This window comes from Equus przewalskii, chromosome 6 (genome assembly GCF_037783145.1).
Source record: "Equus przewalskii isolate Varuska chromosome 6, EquPr2, whole genome shotgun sequence".
Lineage (NCBI taxonomy): Eukaryota > Metazoa > Chordata > Mammalia > Perissodactyla > Equidae > Equus > Equus przewalskii.
The window spans coordinates 93,479,207-93,503,091 of NC_091836.1; the positions used below are offsets into that span (position 1 = coordinate 93,479,207).

General features: G+C 41.5%; 1 protein-coding gene and 1 long non-coding RNA gene across 3 annotated transcripts in view; one reads left to right on the top strand and one right to left on the bottom strand.

Moving 5' to 3' along the window:
* Window positions 1-18,960, bottom strand: part of SLC5A12 (solute carrier family 5 member 12) — a 47,025-nt gene extending 28,065 nt beyond the window's left edge. The window contains exons 1-6 of one of the 2 annotated variants that reach the window (XM_070624558.1): window positions 18,007-18,960; window positions 10,637-10,702; window positions 9,429-9,480; window positions 8,481-8,548; window positions 4,302-4,456; window positions 4,041-4,181 (exon numbers count right to left, since the gene is read on the bottom strand). In XM_070624558.1, the coding sequence (XP_070480659.1) occupies window positions 4,041-4,181; window positions 4,302-4,456; window positions 8,481-8,548; window positions 9,429-9,480; window positions 10,637-10,702; window positions 18,007-18,345 (821 nt within the window). In that variant the 5' untranslated portion in view covers window positions 18,346-18,960. The remainder of the gene's footprint in view (window positions 1-4,040; window positions 4,182-4,301; window positions 4,457-8,480; window positions 8,549-9,428; window positions 9,481-10,636; window positions 10,703-18,006) is intronic. The other variant, XM_070624559.1, reaches the window with a different exon arrangement.
* On the top strand, window positions 4,337-6,137 carry LOC139084020 (uncharacterized). Its single transcript, XR_011541303.1, has 3 exons — window positions 4,337-4,476; window positions 4,584-4,643; window positions 6,000-6,137. It is a non-coding gene; the product is annotated as an uncharacterized lncRNA (long non-coding RNA).
* Window positions 18,961-23,885: the final 4,925 nt, after the last annotated feature.

The following is a 23,885-nucleotide window of genomic DNA, read 5'->3' on the forward strand; positions in this document are numbered from 1 at the left end:
AGCTATTCTTTTTGTCCCACAGCAAACAGATATGCTGGATTCCAGTTGGAGTGTTTTTGCAGGATCCTATGGTTATTTTGTATTCACTACTATCCCCTGAAACTCAAAATATTACTCATTTTCTTGATCTCAGGGAAGACCTGCATGCTGGCTGGGCTCACCCTGGTCTCAGCAAGCACTCATCTCGCTCTGGAGAGAACGCAGGGGTAAAGAGTGATGCCGGGCGTTTTCTTGGGTCCAGCCATCGTTTGAATGGACTCGAGCGCGTCCACATTCAAATGTAAGGACACACATTCAAAGCTCCCCGAAACCTACATTGCACAGGTGTACCTGACTTTGAAAAAACGCTTAAATCAAAGACCTCACTTATGAAGCAAACGTGGTACATAATTATTCCATTTAGAAGTTTATATTTCACATTATTTACATTAGAAAAAGGTCTTATCTCAGCAGTTACTTCCTTGGGAGTTTTCTAACAGGTTTATCTTTGGGTTTTCTTTGTTTGTTTGTGTTTGGAGGGGTTGATTCAGAGATCCCCTTGCCGAGACAACTGGTGCCTAAGGCGATCGATACCTACAAACTGCGTTGGTTGTACTCGTGCTGTCAGCGCGGGCAGACTCAAGCCTCCGCTCCGGCGTCCCTCGGGAGGACGCCCTGACTGCCTTACTCTGAAACAGTCACTCCCTGCTCTCTCATCAGTTTCTACTCCTTATGCTGCTTTACAACTTTTTAGCATTTATCATTATCTGAAATTGTAAAATCTACTCATTTATTTATCTGTTTCCCTCACTCAAATGAGCACAGTGCTATGTCCCCAAAGCATAGATTGAGCTCGCACAGAGCACACATAAAATTATTTTACTTTGGGTAATAAATGATTGAATGAATGGTAGAAATTCAGTACAATATGATTGCACTCTTTATATCATTTATTCTTTTATAAAAACTTTGGATCTGGGATCGGAAGACTTTATCCTAACAACGATGTGAGCTTAGACGAGTCATATAACATTGTGGGGCAGTTACATCATCTGTAAAAAGAGTGGAACACACCTACTTTACTTATTACAGGACTAACATGAGGACTGAATGAGTAAAGATATATGTAGGCCTGTAAAAATATTGTAGGCTATATAGCCATATAGAGGACATTCATACATTACCCAAAACATTTTTAAAACTTCACCAGTCAACTGTGGGAAATGAGCAACCAATGGCAAGATTGTATAAAATGTTCAAGTCCTTGATTGTGAATGTGTTTTCATTAGAAATGAACTTCGATTCTCTACAGGGCTAATACTCCTGTTTGTTAAGCCACTTCATTGATTCATTCAAAAAATATTTATTAAGCATCTCTATGTACCAGGCTCTGTTCTAGGTGCTGGGAATACAGCAGTGAGCAACAGAGAACCCACTCATGGAGATTATGTTCTGGGATTGGAGGCAGGTAGTAACCACTGAAATGAAATAAATAAATAAGATGATTTTAGATGTGATAGGAGATACGAGGGAAACAAAGTAAGGCAGTGGGAATGCAACAAAAGTGACTGCATGTGGGTGTGCTTATCTTAGCTGGGAGAGGGGGTGGTGATGGGAGGGGCCCAATACCTGCATGGACTCCTCCCACCCTCACAGCATCATGTGCTGTCAGCAGTCCTGGAAGATAAACTGGGGTCTAGAGACTACAGGGGTGCAAGTCAGCTTCCAGGGAGCAGCTCTAATATGACTTGGTAAGTGGTATTATTTGCAGGTGCGAGGAAGATCTGACTTAGCATGAAGTTGTCTTTAGTGAGTACCCAGCATTCCTGGCCATGCAATTAAATGCATATATAATAAGTCGCTTGTGGTTTGAACCATGGCCACATCAGTGGGAAATTTATGGATCTATTTTTCACCTACCTATGTGGCAGGATGTGTTTTCCCCACGTAGCAGAGGTTTTCCTAAACTCTCATGGAGTGTTTTCATCACATCCGACTCAGATAACCCAGCAGAGCAGTGCGTTTCATCAACGTTCTGCAGAGCCTCCAGGTGAGCTGGCTCCCAGTGGCCTCCAGCGCCCCCGCAGTGCCTTTGAGGCTCTAGGTATGTGACTAATGAGAGCCCCACCATGTCCTCCCCTCCAGCTATGAGCACTCCAGCTGCACGGACCATTTTCACTGGTTCCTCCCTCCTGAATCATGTCAACAAATCAATTTCGATTCTCTCAGGGAAGTCTTTTCTAAAGAAAATTTTTACTTTTTCATCATTCCCTATTCTCACAAAATTCCTATCATAGCTCTGGTCCCTCCACAGGGGTGGTGATGAGTGGAACCTGAGGGGCAGTCCTAAATGCTTAGGAAATTATATACATTTCTTTACTCATAAGTATCTCTCCTTTCTGACAGTTTTCAGATCTGCTAAATACTAATGCAACAAATTCCAAATTCCAAGCAACCATCATGAATGGAACTGTATTGACTCTGTTGATTGAAACTAAGCCACTAAATGAGACTTAGAGCTACACAAACACAAACATACATATGAGAGTGTATGAGCAAGAGTGTGTGTATGCATAGACACACACACATATATATACTCCTCTATTTACCCACACACATATATATACTCCTCTATACACACATATACATACTCCTACATATACATGTGTGTCCACGTATATGTGTTTATACATCATGCACACATATTTATCACACACACAACCATGATCTTCTTGAAGCATTACTTTGTTTAATAAGTGATAAACCTTTAATAAGCACGAAACATTGTTCTTGACCTTGTGGGGAAAATATGATAAAAAAGGATACATTTCCTAACTTTCAGGTATTATTGTAGTAATAGAAATTAGGCATGTTCTCAAGAAAAAATAACACAAACACATAAGATTTTTTTTTAAACTAGGTTTAACAGAGAATGTTTATTTCACCAAAAGATTTTCCCCTTTAGAGACACACAGTCAACTCTAGTTTATTTTAAATGAATTTTAATTTTAAATGGATTTTGAGATCAAAGTCACATTTGATCTTAAATACATTTTCAACAATTCTGCTATTTGATAAAGTGATGATCATGGGTGTGGAGGGTTCGCTAGTATTATTTATTGTTATAGGATATAAATATGTTCCAGCGAGTTGATGGAATACTAGATAATGTTTTTATTTCTTCCTTTTGAGAGTGTGCAAAATATATAAGTAATATATTCCCTTTTGGAATTCAAGATACAAAATGGCGAACCATGTCTTGGCACTTTATCTTTTATTCAGTCTAAATAAGAAACTGTGCATTGAAAGGATTTTAAAATCAATTGTGGAAATATTCACAGTGGCTGTTTGTCATTCCAAGAAAAGTTAAGAGCATCCTGACAACCGGGGAGAACCTTGGACAACAGTGATGAAGATGAAATGCCCATTTTAGAAGCAATTCTAGCTCATTTCTGCCCGTTTTGCAAAAACATGCACAGCTTCCTTTGGTCGCCATCCAAGATGAGATGCAGGACTCGGAAAAGGCTTAACCAGCTGTGTGCCTACTGGAGTACCACAGAGAAAGCAGGCCCAGCAGGCCTGGGACCGGCCATCCCAGCAAGAGTGGGAACCACTAAGGTCCCCTCATGGCTTGCCTCATTACCCTAGGATTTCTTCCTTTTTAACCTCTCCTTGGAAACTTTAAGGGCATATCCATTGAAAGAAAAATAGTTGAAGAGAGCACATGCTGAATGAAATAAGTGATAAGGACCATCTCCTCACAGAAACTGTAAGAAAAATGTACTATTTCCCTCTGTCTTGCCACCCAGGGCACCTAATTTAATCTAGTAACTTCTCAATTCATGGAGGTCACAAAAGACGCCAGCGAAGGTAGACAGACCTAAGTTCCAACCCGGCTCCACCTCTTTCGTGTGAGATGGGAGTGGTGATGCTGCTTCACAAGGGTTAAATGAATCCTTCCATTTCTCTTTCTCTTACACACACACACACACACGGAAGCATATAATAACTACCAATAAAGGCGGAGAAAAAGTAGAAATGTTTCTTTGTTAATAACTCACAGCTTTGCGTGCTTTTCTGTTTTGCAGGAGATGCATCGCTGGATGGTGGACTGGTTCACTCCATAGATCCCCAGCCAAGTGAAGGTGCCTCCCACTGAGATCGTCCAGAAAGTGTGCCGCCTGAGAGGATCCGGGTCAAAGCTGCGGGGCAGAGGGAAGTAAATGAACAGAGATGTGCCTTTGATGCCCAGATACTATTTTAGGTGGCGTGGTCATGCAGCAAAATCTTTATAAAATATGGGAACGTAGCATTGGACGTACTCAAAGATATTTAGTCGAGATCCATTTCTTGAGTGCTCTAATACATTGTGTAATCCACCAGCATAAGCCGATCCTTGAATCAGAACTGTTAAGAAGCCCACAATCATGACAACCATCTGAAAGGCATCGGTCCATACCACTGCTTTTAGTCCTCCCTGAAATGGAGAGAACGCAGGTGAGTTCTTGAAAAGGAGGCCTGCAGCTCTTCCACTTCTTCACAGCCTCCCTGCTAATGCAATCATTCATTCATTCTTTCTTTCTTCCGTTCTTTTTTGGATTCAGCAACAGTCACTGAGCATCTCTTATGTGCCAAGTACTATGTTAAGCGTGGGAATAAAAATGGTAAGTGAAAGTGACAGCTTCCTTCCTCAACTTCATAGTTATACTAATCTAGTGTGAGAAGCAGATACTAGACAATAATGTAGCTATTTATTTAAAATTGTGGAAAGTGCAATTAAGAAGGACAGGTTACCATGGGAGCATATAGTAGGGAGTCCTGACCTGGTCTTGAGGAGGTGCCATTCAAAATAATCTCTGAAGAATGTGTACAAACTTACCAGGTACAGAGGACAGAGAGGAGAGGGCAGCAGCCTGTGTGGAGGAACCAGGATGGCTGCCTGAAGAAATGCAAGAATGCTAGAGGTACAGACTGAAGGATGTGTAGAGCAACACCTGAAGGGAGGTTGCTGAATTTGCAAAAGGCCAGAATACACCAGTTTTGACAAGGCTGCTTAAATGATTTCTCAACAGCAATAAGAGAAAATAAAGAGACTTATATGCTGAGAGAATTTGTTTGTCTCACAGTAGTTGCAGTGGTGTGTGGACAGTAGATTGCAGGACCATAGAAGAAAAGGAGTTGAGAGATGAGCTAAGAGTTTATTTCAGTAGTCCATGCCCAAGATAACAGGCGTTTCAAGTAGGGTAGAGATGGAAAGAAGCTGATGGATTGGAAAGATATTTGCCAGGTGAAATCAACACTGCTTGTGATTAATGAATACAGGTGATGAATGGTGAGGGAGTTGAGGGTAATCACCTGGGTCTGTCTTGTGCAATGTGAGTTTCCTTTTTTTTTTTGGAAATAGTGACAGTGAATTAATTCTGGAAAACTGGGATGATCGAATACTGATAAAGAAGAAAAGCACTAGGTGAGAATGACAGATTTCAGATGTTCACGCAGAAGGGAATTTTAAAAGCTAGAGGAGGTCAAATAGTGAGGTGAGCAAACCAGAGTTTCAGGAAGAGAAATCTAATAGCAGAACTTAGGATGGAGTGATGAGGCAAGAGGTTACAGTGGCTGTCATCAAACCCGGCTCCTTGTTAGAGTCACTTGGGGACCTTGCAAATATGCCAAAAAAAAACCCTAATGTTTGAGCCCCAACCCCAGAGATTCTGAATCCACTGAGGGATCTGGGCGGGAGCCAGTCCGCAGTATTATTTGAAAGCTCCCCAAGTGATTGCAAGGTGGAATTCTCATTGAGAACACGTGGCCAAGAAGAAAGAAGGAAAGAAAGAGGCTGCTGGAGTGATCCAGGTATAGAATCCCTAGGTGGTGGCAAAGGTGAAGTGAGCAAATCGGGAAAGATTAATGAGGTGATACATAGAAAAAGTGCTTTGAAAATGAATAAGCACTATGAGAATGAAAGCATATGGTATTTTTAACTTGAAAAATAGAATTATCTTTCCCTGTTACTCCTCCAGAGTGTCAAGAACTTGTGTGAAAAGATGACAGGATTCATCTGTATCTTGAGAAGAAAGAAGACATGGAGGTTGTCCCATCATTTCTTTTATAATTAAAATTAAACTTCAATTAAACAAATAGACATTAAAGTCCCTGCCAGAAGCATTGTATTTGTATATTTTGTTCAAATCCTGATTTGAGGAACAATCAATCTCTTACCTCCCACTTCCTAAATAGTGGTATTTTGATTTTCTTTACAGATGGTAAGACTTCCAAACCCAAATCACAACATCAGATTTTAGTGATATGAAGACCAAATGTCAGAGACCTCAGTTTTCCAAGGCTACTTGGCGCTGGTTATGAAAAAGTATGCATAGACCTGAACATCAGCTAGACACGAGGCAAGGGACCAATTGTTCGTCAAAAGACAGATTATGGCCACCGTGAAAATTTCTCTGACTCTATGACTCCTTCATACAGCAAAACACACACACACACACATACACACTCTCCCCACGGATCTATAACCTTGATTGTGCCTTTAGTGTCACTTATATGTTAATCAGTCTATGTTGTTTGGAACCTAGTGTTTCTTGACCTCACTAGATTGCAAACCCCTGGATGGCAGGAATCACTACTTGTTTTTTAATCTCTCTCACTGGTTATCTTAGGAATGCTTTGTACCACCAGCACTATCAGAGTCGAGCGACTGCAATATTAGCAAAAGTGTTGATAAATAAGCCACTATTTTGAAGAGACCCTGAAGCCTCCAGCACGGCTGGAGAGAGGACGGATGGAACAGAGGTGAGGCGACAAGACATTAGATGGGTGGATAGATTCACATAATGGAAGATTTTCAACATCAGGCTGGGAAGCTTTTACTTTATCCTGAGAACAATGGGAAGCAAGAAGAGAATCAGGTCAGTCAAGCAGTGTGAAGAAATGGATGTTTTTAGAAGATTAATCTGACAGAGGCCTGCAGGGGCGGGGGAAGAGGTAGTCGGTTTAGTTCATTTGGCTTGCCATGGTGATTAAATATCCAGACTTGTTTCTGACAGCTTACTTTTTGTTTTCCATTTGTTCTACTTTTTCCATGTGTTTTTTTTCCTCTTTTCTTCTCTTGCTTAAATCAGTTGAGGTTTTGTTTTGTTTTAATTCTCTTTTTCTGCTTTGACCATTTTGTTTAAATGGATCCCCTGAAATGTTGCCATGAATTTTTAATTTAGGGTCTAAATTTAAGAAATGTCTTAATCCCCAACAAGGCAAGGATTATAAACTGTTTGATTACTCTGTTCCTGATTTATATTCTATTGTTGTTCAAACAAGTTATTCTTTTTCTTAATCCCAAAATTACATACAATGATGATGATGATGATGATGACTGGAAGACAGTATTCCGCTGTCTCTGTCACCCATTACTGTGGCTTCTTAGCCAGGCCCTAGCTGAGCATCCAGTTATCCTTCTATGGGCAGATTCCTCAGAGCAGCTGATCTGTCACAGATGTGGGAGGAGCAGGAGGCTATTTTTAACCTAAGTAGGAGAGACGTGTCTGAAATAGAACTATGGGAGTAAGAATGGAAAGGAAAACAATTAAGATAAAACTTCCTGTGCAAAGAAATGTTGGGATTTGCAAGTATGAAAAAGAGCGATAAGGGCATTTTAAAGTTGTGTATTGTGATATATGTTAAAAGAATATGTGATGTGCACATAATGCCAAAATACTTACATGGTCTACCATCTGATAATATATCAATTACTCTATTTTTCTCTATAGAGGAGGTAAGAGAATCCAGCTGTCAGGGAACCACTGCCGTATTCTGAGCTGGTCACTTGTTGCCTCTGTATATGGTGCCAATGACTCAGAAGAATAAAGATTCCCATTGCAGGGCATGGCAAAAAATCGTCACTCAGTGAATGTTCCTTGAACTAAACTGATTGGAACAGTTATATAAATATGTTGCTGATACCACCCAGGTTCCTTCGTTAAACACAGAGCGTGTGTAAAGCCAAATGATAATTGTAATCCATGCTTAGCCAAAGATAAGAGACAAGAACCAGCTGTGGAATCCTCATGTTTACAAAACACCAGCCATCCTTGATCACTCACACACGCATGGTGTATTTCTCAGCCAGTAGACAGGGGAGGATGAACGCTACCTGTGGTTTTTAATCACTATTAAGGAGCAAATTGTTTTCTCAGAAGTTTCATGTAGTCACTTATCCTCTAGACGAGGAGTTCTTTCATTAAATCTTCCCTTTGCCATGGCTTTCTTGAATGAGCTCAGAGCCCAAATTCTACGCAGGGTTGGTAAAAGAATTAAAAGAATTTTAAATAATATAACAGCACCTTCCTCAGGAAACTGTGAGAGATAAGCCAGCATGTTTCTGTTTAATTTTGGAACAGCAATTTCTGCTATAATTAGATGCCCTCTGGTTGGGATTTGCCAGTATCCCATATTAGGAGATGGTGCTAAATGCTTGTTCACGGCTAGATACGTACCAGCGTACAGTAGAACGTGCAGACAATTCCTGTTGCAAACACAGAGCCCCAGAGATCAAACCCAGTCACTACGGAAGGAGAAAAAGCAGTGAAAGAGGTTTCTCTGAGGAAGGTAAAAGAGCGAGCTTTATAAGGAAAAAGTCAGAATATTTCTGTCGGTGTTCTTTGTGAGCAAATGGAAATCAAATTAGAGTTTTCTCAGGTTAAATTTTCTCACCTCTGATAAAGATTATTTTATTACATTATGATACTTCAACCAAGTCCATACATTTCATGTAATGTTAAAAGCCAAACTTTTCTTCCTAAGCTTCTGGAGCTTCCAATCTTTGCACCAATATTTCTTTTCTTAAAGTTCGTCTGAGTGCTCCAGAGTCACCTAGACACCAACCATGAGTCAACACCTCTCCATCTAAGTACATAGCACCATTAAACTGAATCTTGAGGCCTTCTGATATTATAGGTATCACTACGAAATTTATTTCACTTTTGTTCTTTCCTTTCCTTTTTGTTTCTAGGATTTTATTCTCTTGAAAAGGTCAAGTGTAAATCTTAAAGTAATTACTACAAGCACCTTTTATTCGTGCATTTGGATTATCTATGCCATGAAATCTTTGAGACAGGACCACGAATTTTAGATGACCTTACTTAGTGGTTGTGCATATACAATATGCAAACTGCCATCATTTCAGTGACTAAAAAGCAAAACACATGAGCAAACAAAAAACAATCAAACTAGGTGTTCGGAACAATGTGGGCAAAATCAAGTAACCAGTTGTTTGCATTATTTTCAATGCTCAATTTTTAGATTTCTGTTGTAACTACGAGAGTAATTCAGAGCACACTAACCACAGGAAGTCTTCCCAACAGAGGTTTTATGTATATTTCTGCGAGGTGAACACGCAGGCATACAAATGGTGGAGTGTACCCGGGGGAGTGTCCACAACTCACCTTGATTGAGCGCCAGAGCAGGTGCATACACCACCACTCCCGTGTAGAGAATCTGGGTAGAAATGAGGATCGGGTCAACAGTGAGAAAAGTGGCATGGAGGAGAGAGCTGCCTAGGAAGTTCTTCGCTGAACTTGGAGATATATCTCCTTCAACTTGCTCACCAGCATCTCATTCCCATCCACTCTAATTTTGAAGGCATCCACCACTGTAACTAGTTTGCCAAAGGGATAATAGGCATTAGATGAAGGAAGAGGGTTGGACTTTTAAGATTGCTGTGAATTTTGAGGTTTTATGGCTAGATATGGTGTATTTCTGAAGGACACAAAAATGGGCTCCCAGTTAAGTTTTTGATCCCCGCCTTCCTTAGGCACGTATCACTATGACACAAACACGCCTAGCAGTTTGGTGCAATATGGATTTCCCAGTGGACATGGGAAGGTGTGTGAGGAGTGGGTGCTGTGCAGGGAAGGCTGACACCATGGCTGCTCTCCACGGGAGCATGTCTGCCGTCTCCCAGCACTGAGGGTCCCACTTTATTTTAAATGGAATTTCACCCCTTAGAGATTCATGTGAGGGTTTTAAAAGATAAATATCTACGGACAGGTCAAGGAGCATTATTGTCCTCCTTTTCACTCTCTTAAATCCTTCAGTCAGTGAGTGGGAGTTTTGATGAAGAAAGGGGAAGCAGGCAGGAGGAAAGGCGTGACCACGGTGTGCCACAGCCTGGGGCAGCATGAAGGTCCTAGAGCTGGAGGTGGAGAGAAGTCCCAGAGGGGAAAGGGAAGTATTGGTTTGAAAATATTGTCTTAAATGATTTTCAGCAAAACAGGTATTTCTGGTTCAACTCAGTTAACTAGTTAAAAAAAATAAAAAGAAAGAAAGAAAAAAAAGAAATTACCAGAGCATTTCATATCCAAAGCAACTTGTACAAATTAAATGAGTTCAAAGTAAATTTTAAGAAAATGTCTTATTTCCTTTGTGGTTTATGATATACATTTGTTTGTTATTGTTTGTACAGACATATAGGGGTCTGTGCAATGCAGACAACTCTCGATGTAATCATATATTTTGAAAGTGCTATCCTTGGAAGAAAGTGGTTTTTCTTAGGATTAAGCCTATCCATTAATTGAGCCAGTTGCCCCCTGAAATAAATGAACCCATGTCTTGTCACCCCCATTTCCACGTTTCCACAGCCCTTACCCCTTACCGTCTGCACAATGTAGATGACCGTGGCTGCGTAGCGAACCAGCTTGTTGAATCGCAGTTGTAAGTACTAGAAAGAACAGAGAGAAGGACGTGCAAAGAGTGAGCGAGGTTTGCATAAGCGCTGCGAAGAAAGTCCTCTTTCTCCTGGGATTCCTGTCAGTTCAGTGCTTTGGATTTATAATGTGATTTTATGCTATATAGACTTGGGACAACAGGAAAAAATACGGTAGTAGTGCTTGGGAGTAGTTTCTAATTGGTAGTAGTTTTCTCGTTTGAATTTAAGAAAAATCATTTTGATTAAGTCAGAAGTTAACTAGTAATTTGTCCTTTTCCTGGAAACGAGACACGAGCTTTGTTTCACGGCTTAAGGTGGGCCCCTCTATGAACCCTTAGAAAGAACTCTTCTTGGCAGAATTGTCACTCAGTTTCACACCGATCCCCATTTCCCAACTTTCCCTGCTCAAACCTCCCCCCAAGTAAAGAACCACTTCATTTTCAGACCCTCTTTCTTCAGACGATACATCCAGTACACTGTGAGTCAGATCGTACTCCATCAGACGTGTGAATGAGGGCACCAGATATAAGGAATGTTTCTTAAAGAGGTAAGGAATCAGTGCGGAATGAAAAGTCTCAGGTATCAGAGGAGAGAAAACAGTGCAAAACTTTTGTAGTGAGGACAACTTGGATTCAAATCGTATGCCCTTGGGAAGATTCGTTTACTGCACTAAACCCTGATTTTCCCTTTCTAAAATTGGCACTTACAAAGATCTAATGGTATAGTGTATGATAATGCCAAGTACAGGGAGAGGAATGTGGTAGGAGCTTAGTGACCGCAGTAGTCACTGTGGGTGCAACACCCACAGCTTATTGGCACTCACTGTTCCAGGACATGTTGATGGCATCTCAGCGCACCTGTCCTGTGATAATCTGCTTCAGGGCTTTCTCTCCGCCCTTGCACAGGGCACTCTAGAAGTCTTTGGGGGTGTTATGGCTTTCAGCCAATGACAAAAAGGAATTGAACATAATTTTCCTGGTTCTTTGCCTTTTGGGGAGGACAGCCCTGAGACATGATCTGTACTGTCTCCCAGAGGTCCCTGGTGAGATGGAACCCCAGTTGCTCACAGTGGTAACCTGCTCAATAACACACCTCTGATTGGCTTCCTTTCCTTCCATGTCTTACTTGCTACTGGCCTACCAATGTTTAATAGAATCTCTTTCTCAAAACATGACTTGCATTCAATTCCTTGTCTCAGGATTTGCTTATGGGGGAACACAATTTAAGACAGTAATATTTCTACCAAATATGATACAAGTGGAGACCTTAAAATTGCTTGTGTAATGAGGTATGTCCTTTTGTTGATGGGGACTCTTTTCTCATCACATAAAGAACCCAAAATAGCCTACTGGAGGATGAGACCATATGTAGCATAGACAAGCTGTCCCATCTGCGTTATCCTAGACGGACCCACTAGCTGATGGCAGTCGTATAGATGGCCCCACATGAGACCAGCAGAAGAACCTTATTGTCTTACTGGACGCTACTGAGCCCAGGCCAAATTGCCAATCCACAGAATTGTGAGAAGATCAAATTGTTGTTTTAAAAGATTTATTTTGGGCTGTTTTATTATACAGCAATAGGTAATTGTCTACAAATTGGTAACCGAAGTGGAGAAATGTAACAAAATCTAAAAATATGTGGTGTTGGCTTTGGAACTGGATGGCACATGAAGTCTGGGGAAGCAGAGGGAAAATATTCCTGAAAAATGGGAAGGCTGTGAGAAAACTGAAGCAGGGATCCAGAAAAGAGTCAATGGTTTTAAAATCTCAGTTTAGTTCCATTAAGTTCAGCCAACTGAGTCAAACGAGAGAGACAGTCTTGAGAAACAGATGCGTGCAAAGAAGGGACTGGGTGGGAAGTAAACCTCTCTGGATTCTAGTCTGAGCTTTGCCACCATCTCACTCTGTGATCCAAGCCTCTGGTTTCTTATTCACAAAACAAAAGAGACTATTCCAACTGCATAATTCTACGTCTGAAAGAAGAGGGTATTCACTCCTTCTTTCCACGTAGTCACTCACTCATTCAGTGGTGAATTTTGATGTGTACATAGCTATTACTATAGTCAAAAGTAAAAATGGAAGTTCAGCAGAAAAGTTGCATGCTTCATTGCCTGCTTTAAAAAATACCACAGGTTGGGGGCCAGTCCGGTAGCACAGTGGTTAAGTTCGCATGTCCTGCTTTGGTGGCCCAGAGGTCACTGATTTGGATCCCAGGCATGGACCTGTGCACTGCTTGTCAAACCATGCTGTGGCAGGTATCCCACATATAAAATAGAGGAAGATGGGCACGGATGCTCAGGGCCAGTCTTGCTCAGGAAAAAAGAGGAGGATTTGCAGCAGATGTTAGCTGAGCAATAATCTTCCTCAAAAAAAAAAAAAAACAAAAACAACATACTGCAGGTAATATTTACCATCATTATGTTCGATTATTTTCAAAACCCCAAAACTGATCTAGCCACACTCTTTTCCTTATCAGAAAATAGCAGTTCCGCTTTTCCTGTTGGGTCAAGCCCAAATAACAGGGAGCCATCCTTGACTCCTCTTTCTCTCTCCCCTGCACATCCAGTTCATAAAAGAATCCTGGTACGTTTCCCCCACTTTCAAAATATGTCCACTTGCATTGTCCCGTCTGTTGCCACTCTGATACGCCGTCATCTCCCACGTCAGTTACAGCAACAACCTCCTAACTAGGCCCCTGCTTCAGCTGTCGAAACCTTATCATCACGCTCAGCATCCAGCTAGAGTAGCACTCTTAAAACACAAATCACATCGTGTCACTCCTCTGCCCAAATGCTGAAGTGACCCTTCTCACCTGGAGGAGAAGCTAGGCCTTATAGGGACCTTATGATGGCCTCGTAACGATAGTTCAGACCTTAAACATCCATTTTACAATAAATATTTTGGAACATCATTTACTATACTAAAATAATATTCAATAATAGTATCCTATACCTACACATCTAATTTTTCAAAATTTAAATATAATTACTAAAATACCACAAATGTAATTTAAAGGAAAACTAAAAGGAAAGCGATTTACAAAAAAAACAGTATGTAGTCTATAATGCTTAGAAACCATTACAAAAGAAGATGTATTGAAATAGTAGCCTGTGCATTATTATAATGAAAAAGTTTGGATTAAAGAGAATAGTTCAGAAGCCACGTGGTTTAGGTAGGAAGTCCAAGAAAAAGGAGAGAGCAGGTAGACACCAGCCTGTAAACTAGTGCTAAGGGTAGATGATAACAGACTGGATTTATTCGTGTATGAAACAGAAAGAAGGAATTAACTTAACTGAAGTGGAGACATGATGAGACTAATTATAAACTGTCCAAGTGGAGATAATGAAAATGGATGATATTGCAAATGAGCTGAACCTTATTTGTAGCTTCAGAGTGAGAACAATTCCTTATGTTCTGACGCGGGGCAGGCTTGGTGATAACGGAGCACAGACGGCACGTCTCAGTCTTGAAATCCCACTGCCTTTCAAAGCATTTAAATCAGTTGGCTATTGTTGTATAAGACCCACTCCAAAGCTCACTGACTTAAAAACGACGGATTCATTATTTCTCATAATTTTGAGGATTGGCTGGGTGATTCCTCTCCTTGTTTCCCCAGGGCTCTCATGTGGCTGCAAGCAGCTGGATGAGAAAGCCCAAGATGGCCTCCCCCACATGCCTGGTGGTTGGTGTTGGCTGTTGACTAGGGTGCCTCTTTTTTCCTCTGTGTATCCACTCATCCTCCAAAAGCTGGACCAACGAGACCAGCTTCCTGACACAGCAATGCCAGGACGGCATTCCAAGAGGGCAAAGGGAGAAGTTATAAGCCCAATGAAGCCCAGACTCAAAATTCACACAGCACTTCTGCCACATTCTATTGGTCAAAGGAACTGCCAAGGCCATCACAGTTCCAAGGGGGGGGGGGGGGTGGACATAGGCTCCACCTCTTTCAGCCTTTAGTCCTTTCAAAGACCCTAGAAAGAATATCTATGGATAAGTAACAGGAAATGGAAGACGAACAAAGAAACATAAATTCAAGCTGCTACAGAGAGATTGAGTGGTATAAATTTGGGGACAATAACACCAAGAACAAGAACAACAATAATAATACAAAACTCTTATGTGGCATTTACCGTTTGCTAGGCCCTGTTAAAAGTATTTGCGTATCACACCTCATTTACTCCTCACAGACCTCCTTCGAGAGTGGTTCTTTTATATCGCTATTTTACGTACATGAAAATCAGGTCCAGAGAAGTTAAGTAATTTTCCCAAAGTCACACGGCTGGTGAGTAGCAGAGCTAGAGTTCAAAGCCAAGCGCCTGAGTCACGAGTCCAGGTTTGAGCCCCTGCGCCATCCTGCCGATTCTCAGAAAGCAAGAGCCAAGCCCAAAATAACCTCATGTGGACGCTACACAATCTGGATTTCCTATTATTGGGGTACTAAAAATTTAAAAATATGTAGAGGGCAACAAACTTTGTAAATTAAATTCAATGAAATCTCTATGTTGCCTGGGTCTGTACTAATTTAATAATTAGAAGGGAGGCTCAAGTCTCCTCTTCACATATCTGCAGTTGGTTTAATGTCGTAAGGGGAGCACTTTACTAACACCAACAAAGTCTGTGTTGAGGGGCACAAATGGAACGCGCAGATTGCTCAGTAACCACGAGACAATGCTTCTATTCCATTTTAATTTGGGGAAAATATACTAATTTATAGTGTGTGTGTCTAACTTTTTATTTTCAAAAGCTAATATTATTATGTAGTAAAGTACTACTAACTTGCATTTGCAGTAGGTTTTGAGAATGAGGCATCCCTAAGACGCCCTAAGAAATCCCTAAGCTCATGGTACAATCACCTCGTGTAGACGTGTGTGTCTCACATACTGTGAGACATCTAGTGTCCCCAGCTCCAGTCGTGCCCCCATCATTGTGACAACCCGATTGCCCTGTGAATAGCCCACGCCCTCCGTCTGTCTGACGCCCCGCCCTCTCGCAGCTCCTCCAGGTAACAGGGCTCTCCCACCTCCTTGATCACATCCTTCGTCCTCCTCCCCTCAGGCCCCTCTTCTCCGAGAGCACTAATTCCTTTGCCATCCTTCAAACGTGCTACTCACACGCCCCTTTTAGGGCCTTAGCGTCTGTGGCTCCTTTAGCCCGCGCTGTCTTCCCTTCTAAACTGCGATTGCCTGCTTTCGCTGGATCTCCACCGAACTGCCCTCCTGTCCTTGAAGTCTCATTTAACCCCCCTGAGTGAATTAGCAACATTCTCCACCCAAACCAGCGTCAGTTCCCTCTCCCACACCCATTCACTTTTTCTGTACCATATTTAGCAGGCCTGACAGCGCAAGGATTCAGCCTATAGTCTCTAAAGTTAGACTCCTTGGTTCGAAAAACTGCCACTTACTGGCAGTGTGACACACAGCAAATTACTTAACTCTGTGTGCCTCAGTTTTCTAGTCTGTTAAATGGGGATGATAATAATAGTAACTACCTAAAAAGGCTATTTTAAGGCCAAAGGAGCTAATATATGTAAAGTACTCAAAGCAGTGCTCCGCACACCGTTAAATAGCATATAAATTTCAGTTATAATTGTCTTACACAGCATGTTTGTTGACTGCCCTTCTCTGCTACATAGTTAGCTACATGAGGGCAGGGACTTGGTTCAATGCTTTGTCTCCAGGGCTTCGAGTGTGCCTAGGACATAGTAGCTGCTTAACGCGCGTTTATCGAAGGGCTGGTTAGGGGTAAAAATGATTTTCCACATTTGGGTAGTTTTTTATAGTTTAGAGAGCTCTTTCACCTTTGACAAAGCCTTCAGGAAAGTGGGGAGTTATTATTTTCTGTGTGGAAACTGGAGCTGATAAATGTTAAGAAACTTGCACAAAGCCATCCTGTTGTTAACCAATGGACTTAGGAATGGAATTCCTAATTCCTGACTCTTAAGTTCTCTCTCCCTCTATCTCCTTCTCTCGCCCTCTCCCTCTTTCTCCCTCTCTCTCCCCCTTTCTCTGTCTCTCCCTCTTCCTCTCTCTGTCTTTCTTCCTCTTTCTGACTCTCCCTTTCTCTGTCGCTCCCTCTTTCTCTCTCTCTAGCTGTTACTTAGGCGATTCTTTTTAAAATGCTAGCACTGCCTTTGGGAGTCAAACCTTAATAGCTAAATGGGAAAATCTAGGACATATTTATATTTTCTGAAGCACACTTCTGAGCAGCAGGGATATGTGCCTACATGTTTAGGATTAAACATAAAGTTAGTCATTTTCTCCTGAATCTGCATCCCGGGTGGCAGCTGTGGTAAGACCCCATCCTGGTTACCTTCTTTGGGGGGAGGGGAGATTGATGTTGGATATTTGGGATATGATCATCTGTGGAATCATAAGTTTTATAACTTTCTAAAAAGTGTTTATTTGCCTAAATGGCTTTTGAAGTCTAGAGTAATCCTTTAAAATCATTTGGCTTACAGAATTAAAAAAAATAGGTCTCTTAAGAGTCCTCTGCCCTGACTCAGTAGGGCTGATGTTCGACAAGGGAATAAACCCCTTTTCATAGAAACTGATTTATGATCACACTTAAATATCAGACATGCGGATTCAATGTTTAGCATGATATTTTTCTTGAGAATTATTGCAAAATAAGAACACTGCTGCCTCATTTTCCTCTCATTAAAATAATTCCTATATCATTTAGCAATCCCTTCTCATTAAGATATTTTCTAATTTTTCAATAACATTACCATTTCCTCACTAAAAATTGCAGCGTAGTAATAATTTGTATTTTAGTGCTCAGCTCTACTATCAGATGGAAAAGGATACAGACAAAATGGGTTCTCAGTGGGCCTTATCTATTATACGGTCTTGGCCAAGTCATTTATCTGTATCTCAGTTTTCATAGCTGGAAAATGACAACATTCACAGTATGTGTTCTGTGTGCTTTTTGGAATAATGATGGTAATAATCTAAACAATGAATTCAGCTCCCTTTCACTGGGAATCTCCTACAAGTTAGGGAACTCCTTAGGTGTTTACACACAGGTTCTCAGTTAATCACTGAAAGAGCCTCATGGAATTGACCTCACATGCCCATTCTACAGGTGGAAAAACAGGTGTGTGCAGCCCAAGCTTAAGCTTTTCCCAATGACAATGACACATTTTTTCCCATGACGTGTAATTGTCCTGAAATAAGAGAGCGTTCTTCAGCCACCATGTGTTATCTTCGGGAGGTTGTGCATTACTAGAGGAAAAAAAGAATAACAAAAAAGGTTCAAGTGGAGAGAAAATAGCAACTCCTCCCAAGGTGAAGAAGAAGAGAGTAGCTGTCTCACCTCGTAGGTGCTGGTGATGCCGGAGCGGTAGAACACGGGGAGAAAGAGCTCTGATGTGAAGACGATGACAAGTGCGTACGCAATGAAGAAGACCACAAAGGAAGCCCCGAAGCGGTAGACATCAGAAGGGGTCCCCAGGACAGTGACAGCTGACATGAAGCTGGCTGTCAGAGACAAAGCCACGGGGCCGAAGCTCATTTGCCTTCCTCCGACCAGGAACTCCCTCGAAGTTGCCTTTTTTCTCTCCTTAATAGCAAAGAACACCCCAATTCCAGAGGAGATGATAAAGAGGGCTGCAAACACGACATAATCCCAAACCACGAAGCTCTTCACCTCCATAGCTGGGGGGGACGGCACCAGAGAGTTGCTTTCAACCAGGTCTCAGGGACAAGTTCCTTCTGAAAGCAGAGCTCAGTGCAGCGGATGCTCTGTCTTGAGGAGGCTGTGATTCTCCGAAGACAGTGATGACCAGAGGCACTGGTGTGTATCTTCAGGCCCCAGGTTGTGCTCAGGGAAGATCTCCAACGTAGACTACAAAGTGGTACTGGTACCAACAGAGGAGAACTCAGAATCTGACCCTGGCCAGGAGCTGTCTGTTCCTCTATTAAAGCATATGCCACAGAGAAGGAATTCAGATGTGTTCTGAAATTAATACACCGGGGGTGGAATGGACTTGCCAGATAACATGCTCTTTTATCTCCTAGATTGTTTTGACTTAAGGTTAAACATTACTGGGAAACATGGAAGTGATACAAGTTGACCACCTCAGCATTTTCAGTTAGTGAAATGGAATCTGTAAAATGCAAACAGAACCCTCAGTGGTGTCTTTCTCTGGAGTAAGGGAGGGTGGAGGATGTGTACCTGCAATTGCCTGCGGCAGTGGGTGTGGAGGGAAAGGAGCAAAGAGCTAGGAGTCAGGAGACCTTTGCTCAAGTCCGCTCAACCAGAAGTGAGCTGTGGTACTATTGACAAGTCGTCTAAGCTTTCTGAGCTTCATCTGGAGCATGGGGAGGAGGAGACCTTGCAGGGTTATTACGAGTTTTTAAGCACCTCAAACTTCCTGACCATCTTTTGATGGATCTGTAAAATGAAAGACAGTAAGATCTACCTCATTGGCTGTTATCTGTGTTTACAGTGGAGCACTCTGGACCATAACAGTCCATTCTCTCTACTCTAGGCCTTAGAAAATGGATTTACCAGTAATTAATAAATTGTTTGTAGTCCTCAGGTTTCTCTTCTCCATCTGTCCTTCATTTTGACTGGTTTAAAACACTTGTACCCAAAGGCTAAGTCAGAGTTAGGACCAGGACAAACAAGAGAAGGAATGAAAATCCAGTTATAGATTCCTGTTTCTGCTCTGGTTCGACTCTGTGGATAGTTCTGAAGTGCCCCCAGCAAGCCTTTGGGGGACAATTTCTCTATTTTGTTCAGACTTCTCCTCCCTTCTCAGGGGTCTTTGCTGACCCCACCTCTACAAAGCCTGTCTCTTCCACAAGATCTAGTTCATGTCTCCTGGGCTCTGGGAGTCTTCCCTGACTCGCATCTCCTGCGCCCCAACCCACGCAGGAAGCAGCCTTCAAGGGGTCTTCCTTTGTTCTCTGCAATGTCCTCACCTGTTAAAGAACCTCTATTTGTGTGTCTGAAGGAGTCAGTCAGCTGTCGTAGCTGACCAACTTCTTGAAGACAGAGGAACGAAGCCTGGTGCATAGTGCCCAGTAAACAGCAGCCACTGTCTAAAATAAGGAGATAATCAAAAAAATAAATGAAGAAAATATAAATTACCCATAATGCCCAAGGTCAGACGCATTCCTCTATTAAACAGAGGAAACTCTAATTTTGCTATTGACGTCTGGAGAACTGCATAAAGCTTTGATTATTTGCTTAGACTGGATACCGTCTTCACTCCCTACTGTGCTCCGTTGATTTGAATTAGGCCACAGGAAGCTCTGCTGCCTGAAATGTGCTTTTAGGCACAAATAAATACACAAAGACTCTGCCAGGAGCTATCTGTGTCCTGTGGTTAAAATTCCTCCTCCAAGGTTGCAGACTCGGTATGATCAGTCTTCATGGAAAACTAGATCTTTAATATTTTTATCTTAACCCAAGCTTTTAATTATTTTACCATGAGGCATTCTAATTGTATAACAGGTTTTTGTTTGTAATGGTCTCAGCAGAAAATCAGAACTCTGGCTTTTGGAGACTTGACTATTTCGTACTTTATATTAACACCACTTAATTGTTAATATTCAATCCACAAGGCATGTTAACAACTTGTACAAGTCAGGTGAATATTGGTTCAAAACACCATCCTTCTATCTATGAGGTCCTGAGGTGAAATAGCAGGAGCTTGAAGCTCAAGAGTCGACGTGTTCTGCTGGTTTTAATTAGCTTTTGTCAAGACACGGTGTTGTCCAGTCAGAATGGCTACAGTTACCAAAACCGGAAACAACAAATGTTGGAGAGGATGTGGAGAAAAGGGAACCCTCATACACTGCTGGTGGGAATGCAAACTGGTGCAGCCATTGTGGAAAACAGTATGGAGAGTTCTCAAAAAGTTAAAAATAGAAATACCATATGACCCAGCTATCCCACTACTGGGTATTTAACCAAAGAACTTGAAATCAATGATCCAAAGAGATTTATGCACCACTATGTTCACTGCAGCACAATTCACAATAGCCAAGATGTGGAAGCAACCCAAGTGCCCTTCTACAAATGAATGGATAAAGAAGATGTGGTATACACATGTATAAATATATGTATATATATATGTATGTGTATGCACACACACACACACACACACAATGGAATACTGCTCAGCCATAAAAAAGACAAAATTTTCTTATTTGCAACAACATGGATGGATCTTGAGGGTATGATGTTAAGCAAAATAAGCCAGACAGAAAAAGACAAATACTGCATGATTTCACTCATATGTGGAAGATAACAAATATATGGATAAAGAGAACAGATTAGTGCTTACCAGAGGGGAAGGGGATTGGGGGTGGGTGAAAGGGATAAATGGGTACATATGTATGATGATGGACAAAAATCAGACTACCAAGGGTTGCACGATGAAGTGTATTCAGGAACTGATAAACAATAATGTACACCCGAAATTACACAATGTTATAAACCATTAAAAAAAAATAAAGAAAAGATAAAAAAAGAAACGGTATTGTCTACATAACTTCCATTAGTCTTGGATTTCAAGACAGTCGGCAAGCAGAATGTTTAATGGTTTGATATGTGAAGGAAACTTCGTGCCTCTCATAGCAAGGTATTCCTTGCTTCCAACATTTCACTGGCACAGCATCAATTTATTGGCAAAGCATCAATTTATTAGTTTAATTCTCAGTAATTTTCTGTTTCTTTACTCTTTCCTCCTTTTGGTAGCATTCAATGCCTTCCAACTCTCTTCCTCTTTCCCATTAAAACTCACTCTATGCAAAGTTCATGCTGATTATAAGGCATAGCCTCAATTTATTGGTAACTTTTAAGAGAAAGCAAAAGAACTAGCACATTCAATGGCTATATCAATTAGAAGGTTTGTCAGAAGTATTAACATGGGGGGAAAGAGGAAAATATGCTTTTTGGATCTGAAGAAATCCCAGTATCTCCTGTACCCTCTTGTTGGTGCCCCAAATGCCTCCATTTCTACCTTGTGCCTTGAGTGTAAGGCTGGGACCTTTGCTAGAATGTAGAACACTGTCACCTGCCACACATACACACTCTCCTAACAAGCCCCCGTCATCCAGTAACTCACCACCTAATAGGTTAGACTTGTAGTTGTTATCATTAATAGTCTCTGTAGTGTGAAGTATTTCTGGGCCTTGAATGGAGCAAGTTACAATAGGGAACAGGAAGAGAGTTTGAGGACATTGAATACTACCAAAGACAGGGAGGGGTAAAGAACTGGCAAGATAGGGATCAGAAGAAAAGACACCATTGTCACAATGTTGCTAATAGCAGACCGTGGACACCGTGTTTATTTCGGCCTGGGATGGAAAGGAGGAAAATACGCACCGACAGCCCTGGCCGTCGTGAGACAGCACTGTCACTAGACTTCCTCCTCTCATCTGTTCTAAAAGCCAATGGGAGCCGGAGCAGAACAGTGGGATAAAAGGACTGCCATTTTGTTTTGTTTTGATTTTAAACAGGGAAGTGACAAGATCAGAACTGTGCCTCAGTAACATTAATCTACTCTAATAATTTTACGTGATGGATTTTTTTAATCCAGTGGACATCATCAAGGATGGCTCAAAGAACTCCCCAGAATGTGAATAAACTGCTTAAGCCAGGTTGTGCAAGCAGTCCCCCCCAGAGTTCTTCCTTCTGAGAGCATAATTCCCAAACAAGGCCCTAGGGCACAAACCGGGGATAGCAAGTTACAGCTCAACAGAAATGGTTGCTTTTTTTCTAACTGCAAATGGACTATAGCCATTTCTGCCTTCCAGGGGGCATCAAATAATCCCTCTTCTGAAGAGGATAATTCTCTACAGTGCTTGCTTCTGCTTACACAGACTGATGAGAAAGGGGCCATATCCAAGAATTTTGTCAGGAAAGAAAAAACTGCAAATCCAGAGTTTCTGCTCCTCCTTTGAGCTGCAAAATACGTGGCCCACAATAGAAATCTCTCGATTGGCTGGTATTTTTACGAATATGGAAAGGGCGGGTTCAAGGACAAAGTGGAAAAGGCAATAGAACTCTGCTTGCAGGTCAATAGGTCTCCCCCCTCCCGTCAGTGGGAATGGTGTTGGACACTTGGCATTGGAGTGAAGACGAGGAAACGGTACAAGAATCTGGCTGGAGGCAGGGACATTTCTCAAAATCGGTGAGAATGTCCCATTGTGAGGGAGAGCCAAAGGAATTTTAACAGTAGAAATAATTAATAGGAAATCTTAAAAAATGTTTTCTGGCTTTATTGAAATATAAATGGCAAATAAGGCTGTGCAAGTTGAAGGTATACAACTGGATGATTCGGTACACTTTTATATTGCAAAACAATTCCCACAATAGAGGTAGTTAACACCTCCAACTCCACAAGCAATTAGCAATTACCTTTCTGGGGGGTGGGAGTGGGTGAGAATATTTAAGATCTACTCTCTTAAGATAAGTAAACACAGAGATCAAGAGAACAGATCAGTGGTCACCAGAGGGGAAGTGGGGTCGGGGGGCGAAGGTGGTAAAGGGGCACATATGTATGGTGACGGATAAAAACCAGACTGTTGGTGGTGAACACAATGTAGTCTATACAGAAACTGGTATATGATAATGTACACTTGAAATTATACAATGTTATAAACCATTATGACCTCAATAAAATAACTTAAAAAGTAAATTTTAAAAAAATCTACTCGCTTAGCAACTTTCAAGTATATGATACAGTATTGTTAACTATAGTTACTACGCCGTACATTAAATCCCCAGATAAATGTTAAATTTTTGTCGTGTTGTGCTGGAGTGTAATTCCCTTCTTTACCCCAATCTTTAGGGAAAACCTGCTACATCACTGGTATTGTATTGGTGTTTCATCATTAAACTACAGGGAAAGAAAGTTGTGTTCATCTTTGGGCTCAAGATGGGGGATGAGGAAGGAAAACTTGAGAGAAGTAAAACACATAGGGGAGACTGAAACTCTAGAAGAAGCAAAAATTGGAGAAAGACCTCATGAGATTCTTTATGTTCTTTGAGGTGAAAGTGGGGACATCACTCGAGGTCCTATTCTATCAGTCAGGAGACTGAGCTTTCTTGTCTTTCTTGTCTTGTCTTTCTAGTCTTGCCCTTTCTTTCTTTCTTTCTTTCTTTCTTTTTCTTTCTTTCTTCCTTATTAAAAGGAAAGGTTATCTGAGAAGGCTGGAGGATTTGGGACACTCAGG